General features: G+C 56.4%; 1 protein-coding gene across 1 annotated transcript; it reads left to right on the top strand.

The window, feature by feature from the left end:
* The first annotated feature begins 1,125 nt into the window (after nt 1-1,125).
* FDXR (ferredoxin reductase) lies at nt 1,126-11,069 on the top strand. The gene is made up of 12 exons (XM_041486617.1): nt 1,126-1,512; nt 1,616-1,713; nt 2,821-2,916; nt 4,016-4,138; nt 4,669-4,782; nt 5,295-5,396; nt 6,656-6,763; nt 6,952-7,036; nt 7,690-7,880; nt 8,176-8,347; nt 8,748-8,921; nt 9,594-11,069. The coding sequence occupies exons 1-12, from the start codon at nt 1,482-1,484 to the stop codon at nt 9,722-9,724; spliced, it is 1,425 nt and encodes a 474-aa protein (XP_041342551.1). The 5' UTR covers nt 1,126-1,481; the 3' UTR covers nt 9,725-11,069.
* The last annotated feature ends 226 nt before the right edge of the window (nt 11,070-11,295 follow it).

Raw genomic sequence — 11,295 nt, forward strand, 5'->3', positions numbered from 1 at the left:
ATTCTGGAAAAAAAAAAAAAAAAAAGGAGGATTCTGACTCATGTGCTTGGAACCCTCCAAATTTAAACCGACTGCTTTTGTGGATGATCTCTGTGGGGAACCTTCAGCCTTGGCTCCCTGGGCAGGGCTCAGTGAGTGCTGCTGACCTGAGGATGAGGGTTTGGAGCCGCTGGAATTCCCGGTGCTCGCCACAGCCCCCGGCAGAGCGGGTGCAGAAGGAGGCACAGAGCCAGCTCCATTTCCAGCGTGCCTTTGCAGAGAGCCATCAGCTCATCTCCAAGACCAGGAGAAAAAGTGTGTGAATTTTATGATCCATATTACCAGCAGCTCCTGGCTGTAAACTCCTCATGGTCTTAATTGCATTTAAAAAGCCCCATCAAGCACTTGCCTGCGTGCTCTGGCTTCTGGCCAACTTCCAAATGTCTGCTGGGCTCGCTGAGATGATTTTTCTGTCTGGTGTGTTGTGCAGGGCTGGACCAAGAAGGGATGTGCTGCTCCTGCATGGGAGCTGAGAGCATTTAACATGTGCTGAGTGACGGGGATGACGGAGGAAATACAGCAGAGACCATGGGGACGCTGGGGCAGGATGTCTGTCAGCATCATTTATCCACTCTCTCTGGAGCTGATATTTTACTCTTTAGCGAAGGACGCTGGGGTTTTCTCCTGGCAAGAGCTGGGTCGCTGTGCAGCACACGGTTACAATCAGTCTGAGGTTCGCTTTCCCCGGCAGACCTCGGCAGCTGGTCGCTTTTTGGGCGATGCAGGGCCGCAAGCAATTAGCAGCATTGATGATGATGCTGCGGGAGCGCGCCGCGGACGTCTCACCATAGAGAGCGGCGGTGCGAACGGCCGCCAGACGGCTCTTCCTTCCCCGCCTCTCTATGGTAACACCGCGTTTCCGGTCAGCCGCGGTGGAAACGGCGAGCTGCCATTGGCTGCCGGTGCGGGGGTGGAGCCAGGTGGTGGCGAGAGGCGGGATTATGCTAAACAAGGGGCAGTGACGCCTCACGATTGGTCGGTGAGGAGAAGGGGCGGGGCCCGACCGCGGTGGGAGGAGGGGTTATGCTAAACAATGCGCTGTGACGCCTCACGATTGGTCGGCGAGGAGGAGGGGCGGGGCCCGGCGGCGGCAGCGGAACGCGGCCCGGGGAGACGCGTGTCCGGGGGGAGCGGGAGCGGGAGCGGGAGCGGGATAGGGATAGGGATAAGCGGGAGAGCCGTGAGAGCCGGGGCTGCGGGCCCGAGGGGCTGCGGGCACCGCGCCCCGCAGGCCCGTGCTCCACCCCCGGGGCTGTGAGAGGCGCGGAGCCCTCAGGACCCCGGTGCGCGGCTTCGGGGGTCTCGGCTCTGGGGCTGTGGAGCAGTTGCCACCCGCCGGCCCCGGCCCGGCCCTAAGCGCCAAGGCCGCTGTCCTGAGCTCGCGGCGTGCCCGCCTCCCGGGTGCGGTACCAAAGGCCGGACCCGCTCCGCTCCGCTCGGCCATGGCCGGCGCGGGGCCCCGAGCCGCGCTCGGTGGGTGCCGGGCTCCGGGGAGGGGCCGTGCCGCCCCGGGCGGGTGCCGGCTCGTGTGGCGGCTCGTGTGGCCTCACGCCCTGCCTGTCGTTGTCCCCTGCAGGTCTGCGGCGGTGGCTGTCCTCGGCTGCCCCGGCGCCTCGGCTCTGCGTGGTGGGCAGCGGCCCCGCCGGCTTCTACACGGCTCAGCACATCCTCAAGGTACCGCGCTGGGACCTGCCCTCCGAGGGAGGCATCTCTGCCCTGCCCGGCTCGCAGCAGGTTCTGGGGTGGCTTACTGGGCTCCCGGCCCTGCTCCATTCGGGTCGGTGTTGTTGGGGGGCTGCCTGGGGCTGCCCAGGCCCCACCAGGTCCTTCTGGGCCCCTTTGCCTGGGGTCGGTAGCGCTTCTTTCATCCCTGCCCTGCCCCTGGGTCGTCCATTCAGGACTTAGGTTGGTTGCTGTGAGTTCATCCCGAGTGATTTTTCTAGACTCAGATAATCAGCAGGAATCTGCCTCACTCAAAGCTGTTGTCACCCAGCAGGAATGACATTAACTGTGTGTTTAACGTGTTTGTGTCACCTCCCTCCTCCCCCAGTAGAATTAAGGCACATGGGTGATGCTTTACCTTGTGTCTGCAAATTTCAGTGCTCTGGGCAGTCAGGTCTGTTGGGGAATGAGAGCTGACTACAGAACTGGGCTATTGGCACCCTCCAGAGATACAGCAGCTTAACCCCATCATTAAACCATGCTGTTCTGTCTCTGGAATGTGTTGGAAAATAGCTGTTACTAAGCCTCAGGGACGAATTTCAGGGCTGCTTAATCTTGGGAAGAGGCCGACTCAAAATACAAGATAACAAAAGCCTTGCAGCCAAGATTCTGTCTGAGGCTCTGGCCCTGAGGTGACTCAGCCCAGGCCATCTCAGGGCACGGGCATCTGCTGGGGACTGGGAGGTGTCTGGCAGGTCCCCCAGCACGCAGGGTGCTGTACTGGCTGCTTCCCAGCTGGCGTGGGGGCTCTCTGATCAGCCCCCCAGGTACTGAATACCCACCAGGCTGGTGTGGAAAAGGAGCTGAGGTCTGGGTAGGGAGATGGAGCCCCCAAGATGGACTCGTGGTGGTTGGGGTCACTCTGTGCTACATCTTGTGGTCTGAGCTGGCAGTAACAGCTGCAGCATCATCCTGCTCACGGAAAAGTCTGGAAGAGGCAGTTTCTGGCTTGCTGCAGCCCATCCTCGTGCCCTGTGTTTGCCCCAGCTGCAGACGAGTGTTGCTGGGCTCCCGTGACCCCTCTGTCCTCACCCCGGCTGTGAATTCCTTCTCCCGCAGCACCACGGCGGGGCCCTGGTGGACATCTACGAGAAGCTGCCCGTTCCCTTCGGGCTCGTCCGTTTTGGAGTGGCCCCAGACCACCCTGAGGTGAAGGTTGGTGCTGGCTCCCTGCCCTTGCCTGTGTGGTTGAGCGTGGTGACAGTGGTGGGTGCAGCTGAGCTGGTCGCTGTCCTTCCTGGTGTCCCAGGCTCTCTGTGGCACGGAGCTGTCAGGCCAGAGAGGTCCAGAGGGCCAGAACCAGGGGCTTGTGATGGGAAGTGCTGCTCCCGGTGCTGGTCAGCCTGGCCTAGAGCAAGGCCAAGGAGCACACATGGGTTTCTGTGTCCCTGGGCTGCTCATTGCTGCTGCTGTTTGCCCCTCAGTCAGTACCTGTTCTGGGAACACACAGATCTCCGCATGGGGGCCGTGGAGTTGGGCTGTAGGTGCTCTCCTGGGCAGGGAGAAGTTAAACCAAGGATTTCCCAGCCATTTTCCTTTGCCTGGCAGTGAGTGGTACCCAGGAGTATCTGCAATATCTGAGCTGGAGTGGAGGTGGTTGGAAGGGTAGGACACAGGAGATCCAGACACAGCAATATCTTGCAATGGTTTCCTCTAATCCCTGGAGATCCAAAGACCAAAATGCCTGGATCCTTTTGTGTGAGAGAGGAGGAATGGACATACTGCAGCTGTTATGGTGCTGTCTGTCCTGTCCCCAGTCTGAGTCCATCTGTGGCTGCAGAGCTGGGAGTGGTGGTTTTGCTGTGTAGCCCTGATCACTCAGAAGAAAAAGGCCTGGATGCCATCCTGCCCTGCATCCTCTCTCGAGGAAGGGCCTTTCAGGAAGGGTTGAGATGAGATGCCAGCAGAGGGGACCAGGTGGGCTGCAAACCTCACTTTTGGGAAGGAGTTTTCCCCTGCAGTGGGGGTTATTCTGAGGGGCTGAATGTACGGGGAAGGTCCTGTCCTCCCCAGGTGGGTGAAAAATATGGATTTTCCTTTCACAGAGGGTGGTGGAGAGAGTGCCAAGTCACAGCTGTGCTTATCTCCCTGTGAGTTATCTCTGGCTGTTGGTAGATAAGAGTCTCAGAATAACTTGATTGGGATGAGGCAGTGAAGCCTCTCAAGGCTGCAGGGGACAGGCACAGGGATCTCCTGTCAACAGCAGGCCTTGGCCCTGGCTGTGGGTGTAACTCCAGCTCTGTGATCCCTGCAGAACGTGACCAACACCTTCACGCAGACGGCGCGCTCGGAGCGCTGCGCCTTCTACGGGAACGTCACCGTGGGACGGGACGTGACCCTGCCGGAGCTGCAGCAGGCCTACCACGCCGTGGTGCTGGTGGGTACCCAAACCTCAGTGTCCCAGGGGTCCTGGGAAAGGGCTGCAGGGTTATTCTCCACTGGGATCTTGGGAAGAGTGTTTGGGTGAGGTGCTTCTGGGTGCTTTGTTACCATGGGAAACTCTTCCCAGCCTTGGGACAGCTCAGATGCTCCCAGGCTTGTCCAAAGCCCCTTGCAAGGGGCATGTGCTGGAGTTTGGCATCAAGTGCAGGTCTGTGAAACCTCTCCCTGTGCTGGCCAATGCTTATTTTAGCCTGCCATGGATTTGTCCTTGCTGCTCAGTCCTCAGCTTGTCACGCTCTGCCTTGGACCAAGGACGTCAGATTTGGCTGTGGAGCCCAGGATGATGAGGTGGATGAAGCCCCTGTGCTTGGGCTGTGTTTAGCCCTTCCACCAAGTATCTCAGCCCTTGGGAGGGGATATCACAGCCATGCAGTGACCCTGGCAGCATCTGGAAGGGGAGATTTGTGTTTTGGTGTCAAACCCTCCACGTAGTGGCATCTCTGACTGTGTCTGCTACCTCCTCAGAGTTATGGTGCTGAAGACAACCGGGTCCTGGGGATCCCAGGGGAGAACCTCCCTGGTGTTTACTCAGCCCGAGCCTTCGTGGGCTGGTACAACGGGCTGCCTGAGAACCAGGATGTGAGTATGGCCCTATGCTTCCCTGCCCTTCCTCCCATCCTTCTTTCCATCCCAATGCAGGCATTCAGCTCCAGATTAAGTCCTGAAAGGCCTGCAATTGGAAAAGATTAGCAGGAGCCATGTTAAATCCTTCTTAGATGGTGGAAATGTGAACAATTTGCAGATCAGTGAGAGTGGATTATCTGGCTCTGCACGTTGGCAGCACATTTTGGCAGGCCTAGATGGGAACATGTAGGGGTGATGCTCTGCTTCCTGAGGAGGCTTTTTGGCCAAAACAGCTTCTGCTCCCAGGAGAGCAGGGAAGGTGGGAAGAGGGATCACCTGGGGTGCCTGGAGCAGCTGTGTTGCTGTGTCTGCTCGGGGAGGAGGCTGCTGTGGAGTTTCCCAATCTGCATCACCTCTTTTTGGGGCAAAGCAGGGTGGAAAGGAATTTGGGTGGTAGGAGCGGGTCTAAAGGGCTGGGCATAGTGGAGGCCATATGGATTCAGTCACAGCTGGGTCTCTCCCCACAGCTGAAGCCTGACCTGAGCTGTGAGACAGCGCTGATTCTGGGTCATGGCAATGTGGCACTGGACATTGCCCGCATCCTGCTGTCCCCACTGCAGCTCCTCAGGGTGAGTGATGGGTGCTCTGCCCCATGAGGGCAGCCCAGGCCCCAAATTCCCTCCCTGCTGGGTGGCTGCTGGCTCCCACCCATCTCAGATAAAACCTCACATTCCTCTGTCTTTGGGACCTTTCCCCGGGGAAGGCTGCTGCCTCTCAGGTGCACCCATGGATTCACAGTCTGTAGGGAGTGATCCAGGGCTGTGGCCATGACATGGGTGATGCTGCAGAGGGCTCTGGATTGCTCTGCTGGAATCCAGAAAGTTGGCAATTGAGCATCATCCCTGTCAGAAGCAAAAGAGGGGTCACTTTCTCTCTTCTGCCACCAAACCAGCAACTTCTGTTGGTGTGTATCTTTTTCTGCTGGAGCTGAGGGCAGCAGCCTGGTTTCAGCTGGTGGCACTGGGCAGAGTGGTGGACCTCATCCCTACAGACAGCTGGGAGCTGGTGTGCACCAGCTGCTCCATACAGCTGCTGCCCCAGATGTTGGCAGCAAGGCTTTCCCTCTGGGAGAAATGCCACAAGGTTTGTTACAGCTGTGCAGCAACTTCCTGTATTAATATCTAAATTAAATTTTAAAAGCCCCCAAACTTGGAGACAGTGCCAACCAGTGACTTAAGCCAGCTGGGAGCAGTGCTGCAAAAGACATGGCACTGGTATGAGTGCCAGGGTGGGCAGGTGGTTCCCTGATAGCAATATTGGTCTGGAATGGTTTGTCTTGGTTACCTTGTGTCTCTCCCATCGTGTTTTCTCTGGAAAAGATCTTGCAGTCTAGATAAGCAGATTGAAACAGAGCACAGGGTTTCTGTGAGGTGCCAGTGCCAGGGTGAGGCCTGGCCGTGCTTGTGCTTGTGCTGGAGCTGTCTGGGGCAGACAGTGGTGATTTCAGCTGTGGTTTGCAGCAGGTTTCATCCAGAGCCTGTACATCCTGAGCTGGGAAGTTCCCCAGCAGCATCTGCAGGCAGCTCAGAATGGAGCTCGCTGAAGGCTTTGCTGTGTTAGCCCCAAGGTGAACCTGCTGGGTGGATCCCCCGAGGCAGTCACGGGGTGCTGGCTCGTTACCTCTGGTGCGTTATGGCCTCGGAAAGAACATTCAGTGATGAGGGACCAGCTGTGCAAATAGCTCTGTGCAAAGGGAGATGACTTGTTTCCCGGGCTCTCTGCATGCACAGCCAGCTTTTCTGCTGATTTTTCACCTTCAGAGGCTGTGCCTTCCCCCCAGCTCCCTCCAGATCTGCCCTCATCCCACTCTGCTGTCTCTGTTTTGCAGAAGACAGACATCACTGACAGCTCCCTGGCAGCTCTTGCCTGCAGCAAGGTGAAGCGTGTCTGGCTGGTTGGGAGGAGGGGACCTCTCCAAGTTGCTTTCACCATCAAGGTGAGGCTGCAGGTGCTGCTGTTTCCCAGAGCTGAGCCCCAAACTGCCTGTCCCTGGTGGGGAGCGGTGGTTTGGGGGTGAGTATGGATCCCAGCCATCCTCCTTCCTGCACCCATTTCCTGGCTCCTAGGGCTTTGGGGCTGTCCTCTTTCTGCTGGAGGTAACATTTTCCTGCCCACAATTCCCAGGAGCTGCGGGAGATGATAAACCTGCCTGGTACCAGAGCTGTCCTGGACCCTGCTGACTTCACAGGCCTCGAAAGTGCTGTCAGAGGTGAGGGAAGTGTGCCATGCTCCTCCAGACAGGGACTCACCTTGGCAGGGGATCTGCAGGTGCCCAGAGTGCACATCAGAGAAACTCTTGTCCTGTACTTAATGCCTGGCTCATGAAGGCTCAGTTACCGTGGTGTGTCATGTCCTCAGAGTGCCAGGAGGCACCAAGATAAGGCAACATTGTGTATCTCTGTTTGTGCAGCCACTTAGTGCTTACACTGAGTGATGAGGGCAGGAGGCTCAGGAGTTAAGGGAACATTGTGTATCTCTGTGCAGCCACTTAGTGCTTACACTGAGTGATGAGGGCAGGAGGCTCAGGAGGGCTGAGGAGATCCCAAGGCTGTTGATTTAAGAACTTCTTGTAGACCTAAAAAGAAAACCCTGAGTTCAAGGGTGTCCAGAGACCTGCTCTTCTCCATGGGCTGCTTCCTCCAAGCACCAGCAAGACAGGAAACTGCAGACTTTGATTTGTGTGTCCCACTGGCCTCAAGCCTCAGGTCACTTTGACTTGCAGTTTGTCATCTCAAAGGTGTCAGGCTCCCACCAACATGACAGACTCACACACTGACACTGCCCTGACATGGCCTTGGCCCAGTGCTGTGTCTCAAGGGGCTTTTGCTGATTCCTGTTGTGAAGATATCTCTCTTTTCCTAGATGCTCCCAGGCCCAGGAAGCGACTGACTGAGCTGATGATCAAAACAGCCCTGGAGCAGCCGGTGCGGGCAGCAGGGGCAGCAGCCCCCAGGGAGTGGGGGCTGAAGTTCCAGCGCAGCCCCCAGGAAGTGCTGCCCAGTGCTGATGGGAGGAGGGCGAGGGGCATCCGCATGGCCCTGACCCACCTGGAGGTACCGGGGCCTGGGAGGCTGGGGTGGAGCAGGACACTGTTGCATTCCTTGGGAATCTCCCCAAAGATAGCTCTCTGTTCCCTGTCTGGCTGGAGTGACCTCTGGCAGGCTCTCAGGGAGTCTGGTACCAAAAGAGCTTCTGGTACCACGAAGAGTTTTTCCAAAGGGAGCTCTTTCCCTGATGCTGCTGCAGAATGGCCTTTAGCAAATACCCAGGGGTCAAAGATGCCACAGGGGACTGGAGGGGGCTGTTGCTCTACAGTGGTGGTCAGCAGCCTTTTCCTCTCTCTCTCAGGGCTCGGGTGACTCTGCCAAAGCCATTCCCACTGGAGATGTGGAGGATCTGGAGTGTGGGCTGGTGCTCAGCAGCATTGGCTACCGGAGCCTGCCGCTGGACCCGGCCGTGCCCTTCGACAGCCAGCGCGGGGTCATCCCCAACAGCTCGGGCAGGGTGCAGGGTGTCCCAGGTCTGTATCCACAGGGATTTGCATGGGACATGCTGAGCACAGCTGGTGGGCTTGGGGGCTTTGAGGTGGGAAGTTCATTCACCAAGGGCATGGATATTGCACACCTTGGAGAGTAGAAACTGAGGGAATGAGCTGCTTCTGCCAGGGGTTAAGGGCTGGGCAGTCTCCATCTCTTTAGGATTGTCTGGTTTAGCACAGGGGTTTTATTGCATCCTGCTACTAAAGTGACACAGCCCATGCAGCTGCTTAGTGCTGATCTGTAGGTACACAAATTCCTGCCACAGCACTGTCTAAGGGTCTGTTCACATCACCAGGGTGGGGAAGAGGGCAAGGACTTGCAGCCAGAAGGGTCCAAGGCCACATGCTGACCTGAGCCTGGCTGCTCCGTGTGCCCCTGCAGGTCTGTACTGCAGCGGGTGGGTGAAGAGAGGACCCACAGGCGTGATCATCACCACCATGAACGACAGCTTTGACACTGCCCAGTCTCTGCTGGAGGATCTCCAGCGGGGTGTGCTGGATATATCCCCCTCCAGAGAAGGCTTTGGGCTTGTGGAGAGCATCCTGCACAGCCGAGGTCAGTGCGAGGCTCAGTAGCAGCCAGCAGGAGGGTTCAATGTAGCCAAACTCCTGGATCTGTGAGGGAGCAGAGTCTGAACCATGGGCATGGATTTTTCTGCTGTTTTGATGTTCCAAAGTCCAGGGAGAACGGGGCTTGAATTCTCTCAAATATCTGTGTCATTGCTAAGGTTAATGACCACTTTCTGGGAAGGGCCAATAAAAGCAGCACAGACCTTGGGTAAAATGTCAGTGTCAGCTGCCGAGACAGTGAGCTATTGCTCTTGAGTGGTTTTCCTAGTAATCCTTCCAAGCAAGTTAGGGGAAAGATTAAAATGCCCAGGAGAGTAATTTGCTGTAGCTGTGTTTAAAGACATTCAATTAAAGTGTGTGTGTGTGTTTTGCCTCTTAAACTGTCTGAGGTTTAACAGTGAGCTGGAAGCCTTTTGTCCCCCGAGGTGGTTTGTGCTTGTTGTTCTTATGGCTCACAAAGGTCTGACTGATCCGAGCCGACTGGAACCTGCCACCCCTCTCCTTTTGGTGTTAGGAATTATTTCTCCTTTGCAAGGCTGAGCTCTGACACTGTGTCAGAAAAGGGCAGCTTTGCTGCCACATCAGGCAATGGGGAGCTGAGGCTGAACTTGTTCTTACTTGGTTAAGTTCTCTCTCCTGTGTCTCACCATCACCCCAGGGGTCCGTCCTGTTTCCTTCTCGGACTGGGAGAAGATTGATGCTGCTGAAGTGGCAAGAGGCAAAGCTGCTGGCAAACCGCGGGAGAAGATCGTGGATCCTGCGGAGATGCTGCGGATCATCGGTCACTAGAGCAGCAGTGCTGGGACCGTGGCACTGCCCCAGTGGTGCCATCCTGGGGCAGCACTAGAGGGTCATGAGCAGAGCCTGGGAGCACAGGGCTTGTGTCTGGGGCTGGTGGTGGCTCTGGAGGGGTGTGTGACGCTGGAGCCTCTCTGGTAACCATGAACTCTGGGTTCCCAAAGTCTCAAGACCTGAGGCTGTTGGCTGGCCCCACATCCCTGCAGCCAGCTACCATTTCCAGGGGTGATTCTTGTCTGTCTTTGAAGCATTGATGAATCATGCAGTGCAGGTGAAGGGAGGTGTGTGTTCACCTGGGAGACTCCTGGCCAGCCACTCTCTCACAGCAAGTCACATGGAGAAGTTTCCCTGTGTCTTGCTGCCTCCCCTTGAAGCCACAAGCCACATGGGTTTGTTGCCTTGTTGTTCATGCCAGAGCAGGCATCTTTTAATAATGACTTTTTTTAAAAAAAAACCCTTCCAGGGAAGCCAAAATGGACCTATAGCTTGAGTCTGGGTTCTTTGTCTGCCACTGCCTTAACCTTGGAGTAGCCCTCAAAGCTGAGGCTCCTGCAACGTCCCAAGGCAAGGTAGCTCTGGGGGCTCTCCACTTGTGAACTCTACACAAGTAGAAAAGGGCATTAATTTGCCTTCTACTTCCCACAGTTAATTTTCCTTCTGCTTCCCACAGTCTGTTTTATGGGGTAGATTGGGATAACAGGCATGTAATTGCATTGTTCAGGATCATGAGGGATCCCGTGTCCATTGGTACCTGCCAGTGCTGACTGGTGCAAGCAGTGCCTTGAGCTCTTTCTCTCCTTTCACTGCTGGGGTTGTTTTTTTTTTGGTCTGTGTGTTTTGAAGCTTATTAAATGCTTCTCTTAGCCCAGATTGCCTACGGTGACGGTGTCAGGTTTTAAGCCGGATTACAAGCCGTGAGCTGTAATCTCCTTTTATCCGTGGCGCAGGGGCAGCGTCAGCTGTGCCCCTTCCCTGGCTGTCCCCAGCCCCCCCTGCTCCCTGCCAGAGCACTGCAGGATTGCAGCCCCTCCTCCCTGGCCTTTGGAAATGGTGACAGTGGCAGTGGCTGTGATGGAGGCAGAGGGGAAATGGAGCTAGGGCAACCTCCACTCAGTGCAGCCCTCTCACGGCAGAGGGCTTGCCCACAGGGTACTGTTCTCTCACCTCATCTCTGTCTCAGCTCAAGGAAGGGAGATCTCTGACTTCTCCCTATTTTTCCCTTTTTCTCTCCCATACTTTTCTATTTAAATCTCATTTGAAAGCTCATTAAGAAACTCAGGAAATGTGATAATGGGAGCTCGTACTCAAACGAGCAATAAAGCTTTTGTGGAACAGCTGTTTGTGTGATGTGGCTCTCCTTACGTCTCGTGGCTGATGCAGTCCTAATGCTGAACTCTCGAGCAGATTACATCAGTGCTGGGTTCCGAGGTGAATCAGAGCTTTGGGAAGGGGGAGGGTGTGGAGGCGAGGGGGCTGCACCTACCACAGGGAGCAGCAGTTCAGGTTGGCAGCCCAGCCAGGAATGTGACGGCAAAGGGGTTGTTGTGGCTGCATCAGATCTG

Source organism: Pyrgilauda ruficollis, unplaced genomic scaffold (genome assembly GCF_017590135.1).
Source record: "Pyrgilauda ruficollis isolate IOZ18807 unplaced genomic scaffold, ASM1759013v1 scaffold77, whole genome shotgun sequence".
Classification (NCBI taxonomy): Eukaryota; Metazoa; Chordata; class Aves; order Passeriformes; family Passeridae; genus Pyrgilauda; species Pyrgilauda ruficollis.

Excerpts from the sequence above, each read along its gene's own strand:
- FDXR (XM_041486617.1), top strand. The coding sequence starts at position 1,482 with ATGGCCGGCGCGGGGCCCCGAGCCGCGCTCG. Across the intron at positions 4,783-5,294 it reads GGCTGCCTGAGAACCAGGAT|CTGAAGCCTGACCTGAGCTG; the intron begins GTGAGTATGGCC and ends CTCTCCCCACAG. Across the intron at positions 8,348-8,747 it reads CAGGGTGCAGGGTGTCCCAG|GTCTGTACTGCAGCGGGTGG; the intron begins GTCTGTATCCAC and ends GTGCCCCTGCAG.